The 13,790-nt window shown below is 37.7% G+C and overlaps 1 protein-coding gene across 1 annotated transcript in view; it reads right to left on the bottom strand.

Moving 5' to 3' along the window:
• LOC129564584 (transmembrane 9 superfamily member 2-like) overlaps positions 1-13,790 on the bottom strand; it is an 87,541-nt gene that overhangs the window by 56,995 nt on the left and 16,756 nt on the right. Inside the window, exons 6-7 of the mRNA XM_055438672.2 lie at positions 10,062-10,189; positions 5,606-5,717 (exon numbers count right to left, since the gene is read on the bottom strand). Coding sequence (XP_055294647.1) covers positions 5,606-5,717; positions 10,062-10,189 — 240 coding nt within the window. The remainder of the gene's footprint in view (positions 1-5,605; positions 5,718-10,061; positions 10,190-13,790) is intronic.

The raw sequence follows: 13,790 nt of genomic DNA, 5'->3' as shown, positions 1-13,790 counted from the left end.
TCTTACCAAGTTTAAATTTAAATAATGTAGAAGAAAATTTAATCATATGGCAAGTGTTTACATTATCTGGTTAAGTTAAAAGGGCAGATTACAAAACAATGTAGCTCGTCCAGTTCTCACAACCTAATGACACTACTAGTAGCAAGCATTGTTTGAGCTCCTTCTTTGTGTCAGAAACTATACCACGTACCTTTAGTTATATTCCCTTATTTAAATTTCACACCTGTGATGTAGATAATTACTATTATTGACCCTGTTTTACAAATGAAGAAACTGAAGATTGAAGAGGTAAATGGTAGCAAGAGCTAGTATAGTAAGTAGTGATAGAAAATAGGAATTCAAACCCAGCTCTCTGATTTCAGCATTATCTCTTAATTCCATACACCAAAATTTTCATGGTGGTTCTCAGCACATGGTGGTATTCTAAATGACTTTTATTTACATTTTGTGATCTTTATATATTTTTACAATGAACATGAATTACTACTATAATTTTTTTTTTACTTAAAACAACTGACAAGGACCCACTAAATAGCACAGGAAACTATACTCGCTATTATATAATAACCTATAAGGGGAAAGAATCCAAAAAGAATATACATATATATATATATAACTGAATCTCTGTGCTGTACACCTGAAACTTACATGATATTGTATATCAACTATTGTTCAATAAAAATTTTTTTAATTTAAAAAGTAAAAATTTCTAGTTCAATAGAATCTTGTAAGCTACTATAAGACACAACAACCATGTACACCTAGTGTACACAAAGTAGAATCTGCAGTGGGATATAAATATTACTCCAGAATAGTACTCCATAGTCAAAGACGATTCTAAACTGTTGAGTTAGACTCAGTCAAAGGTTTCTGTATTAGGAGACTTAAAAACACTAATTTTCCTCCCAGCAGTAAAGAATCTGCCTACCAAGCAGGAGTTTGAATTTGACCCCTGAGTCGGGCAGGTCTCCTAGAGAAGAAAATGGCAACCCACTCCAGTATTCTTGCCTGGGAAATCCCATGGACAGAGGAACCCAGTGGGCTACAGTCCATGGGGTCGAAAAGAGTCAGACAGAGCAACTAAGAAACAACATCACTCATGTGCTTTCTGAAGCTACAAAAGCAGACAGTAGAAAGTAGCATTTTCCAAACTTATTTGACTAGCATTCTTGGGAATGCACTTTGGGACATGTTGATGTGTACGATTATCACTGGGTAAAAAATTTTAAAAAACACAAACATTTCAACCCAAGACATAAAATAAAGAAACAGCACCATCAAAGATATTCATAACCACTCTTCCTGGCGCCCTCCCCACAACTATAACAGCAACTTTCTGGTGTTCAGATACAGAATATTGTGGTTAAAAGCAATTAAGTAAAGGCAAAAAAAGAATGTTGTGGCTTAGTGCATTCTCACTGTATAAGTGCACTCTGCACCTATGAGCTACTTTCATATAAGACATTTGTAAAGCAAGCACTCCTGTATCTGAGAGAAGAAATAGGAAACACTGGGTGTCTACTACTGACTAGGAGCTGTGCTAAATATTTTATATGTTTGTTCACTTATCTCTGCTAGCAATCACATGAGGTGACTATTTTATCCCCATTTTACAGATCAGGAAATATAGGCTTAATGTAACCTGCCCAAGTTCACACAGCTAAGAAATGTCAAAGCCAGGATTCAGACCTTGGGTTTGTCTGGTTCTTTCCATTGTACCACATCTGGAAGCCACAGGCCTTCTAAGCACCTTAAATGAGTTTGAATGTGAAGGAAAATTCCTCTTCTGAAATAGCTCCCAGGATTAAGGAAGGTTAAAGAACAAGAAGTTGAGATCTAACCCCAAATAAGGCAATTCCCCCCAAACCCCCATATGCTATAGCTGCATCTAAACTTGCACTTTAGCTCTTTTGACTGCCACAGTTGCTTCCTAACAGGCAGACAGACCACTAACGCCATACCACGTAGGCCCCTGGCTGGAGTCTAAACTTCAGTTTAGATGTGCTTTCCCTTGACATTTCCTGTAAACATAAGTGTTATTACACTTAAATTGTTTTATTTTATTATTTTTTTCTTCCAGTTTTACTGAGTATAATTGATATACAGCACTGTATACATTTAAGGTGTACAGCATAATGATGGGACTTAATATATGTCGTGAAATCATGACCAGAATAGGTTTAGTGAGCATCCATCATCTCATATAGATACAAAATTAAAGAAATTTAAAAATATGTTTTCCTTATGATCAGAACTCCTAGGATTTACTCCCAACTTTCATATATAACATACAGCATTAATTATGTTTATCATGATGTACATTACATCCCTAGCACTTATTTATCTTATAACTCCAAGTTTGTAGTTATGACCACCATCATCTAATTCCTCCCTCCCTCATCCCCTGCTTCCAGTAACCACAAATCTAATCTCTTTCTCTGAGTTTGTTTTTGAAGTATAATTGACCTACAACTCTGTCAGTTGTTACACAACATAGTGATTCAATATTTCTATACATTTCAAAATGATCACCACAAATAAGTCTGTTACCATCCTACACTTAATTTTAATAGCCAATTCATAAGTGATAAAAATGTATAAGAGCTTCCACTCTTCAATCTACTTCTGATAATAGCTTGGAGTTGGAATACTATTTTCAATCACTAGGGAAAGGTTATTTTAATTTCTTCAGGGTGTACTTCATTCCTTTTCCCAGATTACACTTCTGTGTTTCATCCAGAGATTAGAAGACTGGACTATACTTATTGGACTGGTAAATTGCCTGTTTTCACCAATTGTATTTTGGGTAAACTGCAGGATGTAGGATCAAGTAATCCTGACCTCTAGCTGGATGACTCAAAGTATACACACACGTCTCTAACATAAACGCTTTTCATTTTCTTTACAGTAACTCTGTAGGCAGAAAATATAATAGACCTTTAATATAGAAAGTCAGAATGGAATAGTGGAAAAACTATGAGTTTGGGGCCAAACAGACTTGAGTTTGAATATCACTTCCACCTCCTGCTAGCTATGATCTGGAGAAAATTACTTCAGCTCGCTGGGCTTCAGGATCCTCATTTATAAAATGGAGATAACCACTCTAGGTGATACATAGGGACAAAAGCAAGGCATCCCCAAACTGGAATTGCTTTGAGAATGAGATTAGGAAGAATTGTGTTATAATGGTTGTCAGGCCATCTATAGAAATGACACAAACCAAGCACAATTTGTAAGTGTTCAAAGAGATTTGAGACCTGATCCCAAATAAGGTGATTAGGGTTTGGTCTCAGGAAAGCACATCCAAAGTTATAAGAAATAAGTCTTGTATAAAATCAAGTATAATCAAAGCTGAATCAAAAATATGACACATAGTCTTTAAGAAAAACTATAAAGAGAACTACATATACCTACATAGTGATAAAAAGTTTTCCCTATGAAAGGAAAGCCCCAGTGTTCATTTTCTGGAGAAGTACCTCTAATACTGTCCAAGGCTAAGAGTACCTGACCCATGAATATGAACATCTTGTCCATGTGCCATATGAATATCATCTTTTAATACTTGTCTTCCTTTTTCTCTGGGGTCCTATGTTCACCAAGAAACTTTCTACTTATTCTACTCTATTTATATTTGTTTTCTCTTATCTATTTATCATAGGCAGATGTGCTAACCAGCTAACATGAATGATGTGGTCAACGAGGCATTTATATTTCCCCAAATAAATTATGAAATTGGTGTTCTGGTTTATACATTGGATCCTTAGGAGTTTGCCTAGTATGAATCTATCTCACTTTGTTATACTCACAGAATTAAAATTCTGAAGCAAGACTTTTTAAATTGATAGAAACCTAGTATTGCTGAGCATGCTAGGGAACAGCCTAGCAACTTTTTTGCAAAGAATTTGGTAATGTGTTAAAATGTGCACACCCTGGGACTTCCCTGGTGGTCCAGTGGTTAAGACTCTGTGCTCCCAATACAGGGTCCCGGGTTTGATCCCTGATAAGGGAATTAGATCCCACATGCTGCAACTAAAGATCTTGCATGCAACAACAAAGATCAAAGATACTGTGTGCTGCAACTAAAACCCAGCGCAGGCAAACAAATAAATATATATTTTTAATGTTTACACCCTGTTACCTAAATTCCTACTTCTAGGAATTTAATGCAAGTAGATAATCAGACAAATAAAAAAGGATGCTAATTAAAGCACTGTTTATAAGAATTAAAAATTAGACATTTGCATTTTTATCAATAGGGCACTAAATAAGTTGATTACAGCCTGTACATTAAATATACTATGCAGTCAATAAAAACAAGGTGGTGACTCTGTATTTATTGACCTGGAAAAATGCCCATGACATACACAGTAAGTAAAAATAATATATATAATATCCCATTTGTACAAAGTTGTGTACTTTTTAGCACCACACACAGTATTTTCCTACAGAAAATGATATCCCCATGGTCTATGAAATGCTGCATGTTATAATCTTCTTTTGGAAATTTACAATGCTGTTTATCATAGTGAATACTCTTAAAGCCATTGTTTTAACATTTTTAACCTAGCATTATCCAAAGTAACCTCATCATAGATCCTTTTTTTTCATGTAACACCTTTTAAAATAAAAAGCTAAAATTAAAAAAAAAAAGCTAAAATGAATAAAATATAAAGGAACTTGTTTCCAGAAAACCCTTTGGGAAACATGGGCTTCAAAGAGCTGGTAGATTATTCACCAGAATGTTATTAGTCTATCTACCTATTTACCAAAAATACATACCATCTTTATAAAAATAGCTATTCACAAAAGGGATAATTCCAGATGTACAAATAATAATAAATGTTATATGTTGAGGACCTATTCTGTATCATGCTAAGGGCTTTATATATTCTGAAAATGAGGATGAAATAACATGAGAAGAAATTGAGCCTCAGAGATCACATGACTTGCCTATGCACATGTGGCTAGTAAATGGCCAAGCCATAGTTTGAACTGCAGGTCAGTCCAAATGTACAATATGTCTGCTCTTTTCACTATACTAGACTTTGTCTCTTCCACAAGATACTCTTCCTTTAAGGTCTCACTTGAGCAGTCAGCCAGTCTGCCAACCCCAGGCAACACCTCTCTGGTTTCTCATGTACCTCATTCAAACCTCACTATGAAGTAAGAATAAAGCACCTGGCAAGGTACCTGAAATGTAGTAGATTAAATACAGCAATTCCTGTAATGATTGTCCTTTGAATGGTTTTAACATAAAAAACTTACCTTCTTTCTTGGACTCCTAAGGTGCGCTACACAACTTTCAATTGATAGAAATTAAGGCTTTAATATTAAGACTTCCCTGGTGGCTCAGACGGTAAAGCGTTTGCCTACAATGCGGGAGACCCTGGTTCAATCCCTGGGTCAGGAAGATACCCTGGAGAAGGAAATGGCAATCCACTCCAGTACTCTTGCCTGGAAAATCCCATGGACGGTGGAGCCTGGTAGGCTACAGTCCATCAGGTCACAGAGTCGGACACGACTGAGCAATTTCATTTTCGTTTCATATGATATTTATATACTTGATTTGGAAAAAAAAAGTAAGATTATGCCTTGGAATACTCACTTCAAATTTCACAGAGTAAGTGTAGATGATGTTCAACTTATCTGTATAGTCTCCAGGAACTTCCATGGGGGTTCCATTACAAGTTAGATGGTTTTCATCTACATGGTTATAGCTAGTAAAAGAGAGGGAGAAAAGGAAGGGAAGGGAATTTTTATACCAAATTGAAACTGTAAATCTCTGATTCATGGCTCTTTGGGCATGTAATAACAGCAGGCTGATAAAAATGGGCCTTTCGTTATATTCTGCATTTAAAACTCTTTACAATTTAAAATATTCTTGTTTCTAAATGTCCCTAACATGCAAATAGACTCAATATACTGCCCAAAACACAATACTTAAGAACTCTCTCTTTGCCTATGGATAGATTTTTTTTTAAATCCTTCTATTAGCAAATGGCTTTATTTTTTCATCTTTCATCCCATCCCCCTCTTCTATATACTAAAAAAAATCTATCTTGTAACCTCAACTATAGAGATAGAAAATCAAATAGATGAGACAGAAATCATATTTATAAGCACCCAGAGATTTGAGGGCCTACTGTGTGTAAAATGCCATGCTTAGCCATAAAAGGGCCTGAGGATATATCTATGTGAACCTTTTGTGTTTGAAAAAGAGAATGATTATTAAAACCCAAAGATGGAAAACAAAAACTAGAGAAGCTTGAAACTAGACAGGACTGGTGAAGCTAGCAAATGCCTAGTCAGAAATAAAGTGACTCTTCTATTTCTTGAAAAATAAAAGAATAAAGGGGAGAGAGAAAAATCAAAAGGAGAAACCATGTTGCCTCATTTTTTAATTAGTAAACTCAACATACAGTTTAGCCCGTGGTTTCTGTCTAAAGATTAATATGCAATCCTGATGAGATTATTATCTCTACACATACATGCACAATCTAACCACTCGCTCACAACTGCAAAGGCTATTGGTATGCACATCTTTTGTATTCATTCTTGTAACTCTACTTACTGTCTGGTCCATAACATGCCCTTATAAGTGTAGGATAAATGTATTCTATTTAAAGCCAAAATACATTTTAAAATAGCTATGAATTAGAGAAATCATAATTGTTAAGGCTACAGGTCAACATTTCACACTGAAGGGAAAAATTAAATTACTACATGATAACGCATATCAAATATGCTCTGAAGTATGGGTCTTGAACCCCGCACAGGGAAGATCTGCATTTCATATGAGAGACTATGTGGCAAAAATCCTATAAAGGTCTCTAATCAAGTTAGAAGCCCTATTTTAAACCACTGGCCTTATATATTGATTGTATAAGGCCTTCCAGGCCACTTTCACAACTTCAACTTTTACTCTGAGATGGGAAGTCACTGGAAGATTCTAAGTGGAGGATTGACACGAGCTGAAATTTAAAAAGGGTCATGTATATGTATGGCTGAGTCCCTTTGCTATTCACCTGAAACTATCACAACATTTTTAATCATCTATACCCCAATACAAAATAGAAGTTTAAAATAAAAAAATAAAAAGGAATGCTCTGAATGCTGTATTGAGAAAAGGTTATGAGAAGACAAGGGTAGCAGCAAGGAGACCAGCCAGGTTTCTGCAACAACCAGGTAAGGTATGACGATGTCCTGGACCAGCTGATAGTGCTGGAGGTGATGAGAAGTGGTGGATTCTAAATATGTTTTTAAAATAGAGTCACATGGGGAATTCCATGGTGGTCTCTGGGCTTCCATCACAGGCAGCATGGGTTCCATCCCTGGTCTAGTAACTAAGATTCCACAAGCCATATGGTGCCGCCAAAAAAAAAAAAAAAAAAAAGACAGAAGCACATGGTATACAAGAGGATTGGACCAGATATAGGGTATGAGGGAAGAATGATAAAGAGAAATCAAGGGTGATGTCATGGTTTGGGGGTCTGAACAATAGAAAGATATAGTTGCCATCTATTGAGATGGAGAAGACAACAAGAGAAGTGGGTTTGGAGGGAAGATTAGACGTTTATTTGGGGAAATGCCTATTAGACATCCAAGTGGCAAATAGACAGCTAAATATACAGGTCTAGAAACCTAAGAGGGGCTTCCCAGGTGGCATTAGTGGTAAAGAATCTGCCTGCCAATGCAGGAGACACAGTAGACATGGATTTGATCCCTAGGTCAGGAAGAGCCCCTGGAGGAGGGCACGACAACCCTTTCTAGTATTCATGCTGGAGAAACCCATGGACAGAGGAGACTGGTGGGCTACGGTCCACAGAGTAGCAAAGAGTCAGACATGACTGAAGCAACTGAGCACACACACACAGAAATCTAAGTGTCATTGTGGTATCTGATGCCAGGAGATAGGGTAAGATCACCAAGGTGAGTATAAATAAAGAGGCAGAGCTCAAATACTGAGTTCTGGAGCCCTCTGATATTAAGAGGTTGGAGAAATGAGGGACTTCCCTGGCAGTCCAGTGGTTATGACTCCATACTCTCACTGCCAAGGGCCCAGGTTCAACCCCTGGTTGGAGAACTAAAATCCTACAAACCGTGTGGTAAACCCAAAAACGACCAAAAAAAAAAGAGAGAGGTTGGAGAATTTGGAAGACTGATGAGCAACCAGTGAGACAAGAGAAAACCAGGAAAGTGGTAACCCAAAAGCCAATGCAGCAGGTGTTTTAAGGAAAGAGATAATCAGCTATGGAAACCATCAGGGAAATTAACAGGGTACAGTACCTGAAAGAAAACACAAGACTTTAGACTTAGAAAACAATTAGGCCTAACTCACATCTATGACCTTGAGCAGTCCTTATTCTTAGGGGACCAAATAAATGAGCTTTGCTGTGATTAGATAAAAATTTTATTGCATGCATACATAAGTGATTACTATGGGCAGGATAGATAAATACAGCTCTAGAAAATTATTTTCTTGGCTTTTTTTTACTCTGTCTGACCCTGAGAATATGAAATGTGCCTGTAAGCACTAAATTTGATTTTCATATTACTACCTTTCTACCCAAATGACTTTCAACAGTAACAGCCATTCTGAGTCAGATCTCACAGTCCATGAACCTAAAATTCTATTCCCACTAATCAGAAGTGACATACACAAAGAAGCATGGGTGATTGCCCTTGACAATGGTTAGTATTCCCTGGCTTCTCTGAGTAGCTGTTTATCCTGTTAATGATAAACATGCCCTGATCCTTTTAATCTTTCTTTTATTTCCTATCTGCAATACCTTATGAAATAAATCTTCAAAAAATTTTAACATAGCCACTAATTTCCAAAAGAATATCTTTTTACAAAGATAAATCAGAGTTGGAAAGTACCAATGTTCTTCATCTTTTGGGGTCTTGTTTATCTAATGAAATGTATGGACCCTTTTACCCAGAAAAATACACATCAATAAAAACTGGGCTTGATGCATCAGAATCTATATTAAAAACCCCTAATTCAGTCCCTTCCTCTTGTAGATGAGGAAATTGAGCCTGTGAGACATCAAGTTAATGTACCCAGGGCCAAAAGCTTGGTACAATACATTCTTTAACTATTCTTTCCCTTTGGTCATTAGTTGTGACAGATGGAACAACCTTGGTTAAAATAAAATAGGCTAGTAGACTTAAAAACAATGAAATCTGATCCATCTTGATGAACTTAGGGTTGACTTCCAAAATGGAACCAGCAGATATGAGACTAAAATCCAAATTTCCAAATTCCTTTTTCTGTGTTCATAAAACTATAACACACTTACCTCCTTTAATATACTTCACCTTAGTCTCAAAGGATAACTTCCTCCATCCTAATATATCAGATTTTATATTTTACCCATATCAATCATGATTTGATATATTGTGTGATTTATTCCCCCTCCCTCTTTTAATTGAAGAGTATCAATCTTATCCTACAGTTTCAAAGAATCTTGAAGTTAGAACATCATTTGCACCTCTCCAGTCTCTTACCCAATGCAGAACTGCCCTTGAAATTCATTAAGTAGTCACTTACTAGGGACCAGACACTATGCTGGGTCCCTAATTATGAAATCTCTAAGAGCTGGGTCATGTAGGCTCTTCCTACAAACATCTAGGGATTAACTACTCACTACTTCTTGAGAGTGCTTATTCAACTGTTAGAGAGCTCTAACTGCTAGCAGATTCTTCCTCAAACCCAGCTGATACCTGCCTAATAGACTCCATTGGAACTAGAATTCTCCTCTGAACAAACACAAACCTTAACATAATCTCTGTCATATGGCAGCAACTAAAGAAAAGAGTTAGGACACCCTCAATAAGGCTATTCTCTTCCAGATCTGTCAGTTCTTTCTCACATTACATGTTACTCAGATGCTTACCATAACTAAAAGGGAATAAAATTGTCTATTTGATTTTTTAAACTTTATGTCTAAGGTTATATCACACATATATCCTAAAAATGAAAATTCTGGTGAAATCTTCTACATTTTGAATTAATTTTTAAATTAATGGAACTAATTTAAAAGATATTCTATAATTACCTTTTGGGTTCAAGTCTAGCAGAAACCAATTTTGAAACATGCCAATCTACTTCATTTTCACTGTGATATGTAATGGTAATATCAACGTGGTTGAAGAGGTAGTAAGTATTATTTTTGTTGAATTCAGGCTGCAAAAATATAAAGAAATTTGAAAGAAGTTTTAATTTTTCCTACAAACTCAAAAATATAAATTGTGAGCATGGACTGAAAATGGGATATATTAGTTCTAAAAAACCAAGCTATAAATTAAGCATACTGAAGTGTAAATGTGTTTTTATAAGATTAAAACTGCGGCCCTGAACATCTGGACTAAAATTAAGATGTTACTTAATTCTATTGTCTTAAACAGTTGTTACAAAAGAATAATATTGAAAATGTAAAATTCACAAATGCACACATTGCTGGTTTTTAACCACACAAAAATATGAAGTAATGCAAATAAACTAATAAAACGTTATAGGTACTTAAAGTTTAAGCATATCAAGAGTTTGGGCTTTATTTATGGTAAAAGTAAGGAAACAAAAAATAGAAAGAAGACGTGTTGCAGAATGTAAACTGTGGTGTCTCTGGGTAGTGAGACTACAGGCACTCATTTTTCCACTGGTTCTTTAGATTTTTCTGTACTTACCAAATTTTGCATAATGAGGGTATATTTACATTTATAATCAGAGGCATCAAACAGAGGCATCAAAAAGTGAATTAAACTCCCTACCAGTCAAGTACTCATTAGTTCGTTCCCTAACAGCCACAACTATATCTGTAGGTAATTATCCTACATCAATGCTTCTTAAACTTGAAAGTTTATACAAATCACCCAGGGATCTTGTTAAAATGCAGATTCTGCCTCACTGGGCCTAGTATGAGACTTGAGATTCTATATGTCTAACAAGCTCCCAGGTGGTGCCGATGCTACTGGTCCTGGAACACACTTTGAGAACCACTGCTCTAATTCAGAAGAAAGAAAACTTCTGACTGCTCTTTTCTGGTAAAAGTAGTTAAGGGAGAGTGAATGATTATTTTTCCATAAGGATGTGGGAGAAGCTTCTGTATAAGATTTGTGATGGGTTGGACTGTATCCCCCAGTGCAGTTAAATGAAAGACAATATAACCATTCAGAGAAATACAATGCAGCTACAGTAGATCTGCACGTACTGGTATGGAGGTATGGCCATGATACATGCTAAAAGAAGCAGCACACTGCGCTTAGTCACTCAGTCACATCCAACTCTTTGTGACCCCATGGACTCCATCCCTCCAGGCTCCTCTGTCCATGGGGAGTCTCCAGGCAAGAATACTGGAGTGGGTTGCTGTGCCCTACTCCAGCGTATCTTCCCCACCCAGGGACTGAACTCAGGTCTCCCGCATTGCAGGTGGATTCTTCACCATCTGAGCTGCCAGGGAAACCCAAGAATTCTGGAGTAGGTAGCCTATCCCTTTCTCCAGGGGATCTTCCCAACCCATGAATCGAACTGGGGTCCCCTGCATTGCAGGCAGATTCTTTACCAGCTAAGCTACCAGGGAAGCCCCAGAAGCAGCACAGCATAGGGGTTAAAGAAGTGGACTCCACAGTCAAATTGCCAAGGTTGAAGGCTCAGGTATGTCATGTGCCAGCCTGTGTGACCTTGGCCAAGTTGCTTAACCAATCAGTGTCTTGATTTCTGCACCTTTACTGTAGACATTATAACAGGGTGTGTGTTAGTTGCTCAGTCATGTCCGACACTTTGTGACCTCATGGTCTGTCCATGGAATTCTCCACACAAGAATACTGGAGTGGGTTGTCATTCCCTTCTCCAGGGGATCTTCCCGACTCGGGGATTGAACCCGGGTCTCCTGCATTGCAGGCAGATTCTTTACCATCTGAGCTACAGGGTACTGGGAGCATTAAATCAACGCATGAAAAGCATTTCAACTACCATGAGGCATAAAGTACTGGATCTGAGAGATAACATGGTAACAAGGTCCTTCAGGATCTGAATCCTGCTTACCTCTCCAGACTCATCTGCTGCCATAGCCTCTACTTAAAATCTGATAAGTTACTACAAAAGAATTCTTTATTCTGTGCTCTCACAGCACTCAGCTCATATCTGTGCCACTTATATCAGATTGTAGTCGGTGTATTTACATGTTTACATCCCCAAGTAAATTGTGTTCCCCATTTGATCACAAGGCTAGGAATTTTGTCTGGCTCATTCATTCGTTCAACAAATATTTTTGAACATCTACTATGTGCCAGGCACTTCTCAAACATGTTCTCAGAGCTAATATCCTGTAGATGTTCAAAAAATACAAGAGGCAGTTTGGTATGGTGCAAAGAGAACAGAATTTGGATCAAAAAAACATTGGCATGAGGGAATTCCCTGGTGGTCAAGTGGTGAAAACTCAGTGCTTTCACTGCCATAGTCTGCGTTCAGTCCCTGGTTGGGGAACTAAGATCCCGCAAGCTGCATGGTGTGGCCAAAAAGCAACAACAACATTGAGATGGAATTCACATTTTGCCACATACAATCTTTTGTATATCAATTTTTTGGGGCCTTGGTTTTCTTAGCTGTAAAATGGGGCTGCTGCTGCTGTTGCTTAGTTGCTCAGTCATGTCTGACTCTTTGCTACACTATGGACTGTGGCCCACCCGGCTCATCTGTCCGTGGGGATTCTCCAGGCAAGAGTACTAGAGTGGGTTTCCATGCCCTCCTCCAGGGGATCTGCCCAACCCAGGGATCGAACCCAGGTCTCCTGCATTGCAGGCAGATTCTTTACTACTGAACCACCAGGGAAGTCCATAAAATGGGGCTGCTGCTGCTGCTGCTAAGTCACTTCAGTCGTGTCCAACTCTGTGTGACCCCATAGACAGAAGCCCACCAGGCTCCCCCTTCCCTGGGATTCTCCAGGTAAGAACACTGGAGTGGGTTGCCACATCGCTTAATTCATAAAATTATTAAGAGGATTAAGTGAGAAATCATATGGAAAGAGCTAGTACAGTGCTCGGCACAGAATAAGGAAGTCATTAAATGTTAGATTCCTTCCTACTAGATATTAAAATTATGCTTTAAAACTTTAACTAGATTTCCAATTCCCATCTTATTTGGGCCAGATCTCCTGCTGCAAAGCACAAATGATAAACATAAAAAATATCTCCTTAAAAGCAACATGAACATAGGATGTAGCACACTAAGAGTTACCCCTAATGTAAACTATGGACTTTAGGTGGTCATCATGTGATGCATCAATGCAGGCTCATCAGTTGTAATGAATGTCCCACTCTGGTGGAGGATGCTGAGAATGGAGGAGGTTATGTCTGTATGACACAGAGGGTACATGGGAAATCTCTGTACCTTTCTCTCAATTTTACTATGAACCTAAACCTACTCTAAAAAAATAGGCTTTAAAATTTAAAAAAGCAACATGAGGTGACAAGAAAGTAAGGAACTACCAATGCTAAATTCTTTTTTTATTTATTATTCTTATTGTTTATTTATTTTTATTTTTTGGCCATGCCATGTGGCATATAGGATCTTAGTTCCTTGAACCAGGGATCAAACCCATACCCCCTGCATTGGAAGCCCAGAGTCTTAACCACTGGATTGCCAGGGATGTCCCAATGCCAAATTCTAAGGGGAAGCAGCAAGCCGGAGAGGCCAGCTGGGTAAGGAAGCACTGATGCTGCTCTTGCCTGGAGGATACCTGCTAATTTGGGCAAACCTGAACTTCGGTTTGGGCAGCTTCATAGGATGA

This window comes from Moschus berezovskii, chromosome X (assembly GCF_049115385.1).
Source record: "Moschus berezovskii isolate FMDL1 chromosome X, NW_MosBer_1.0, whole genome shotgun sequence".
In the NCBI taxonomy this organism is placed as follows: Eukaryota; Metazoa; Chordata; class Mammalia; order Artiodactyla; family Moschidae; genus Moschus; species Moschus berezovskii.
This window is presented reverse-complemented; position numbering and strand designations above follow the sequence as displayed.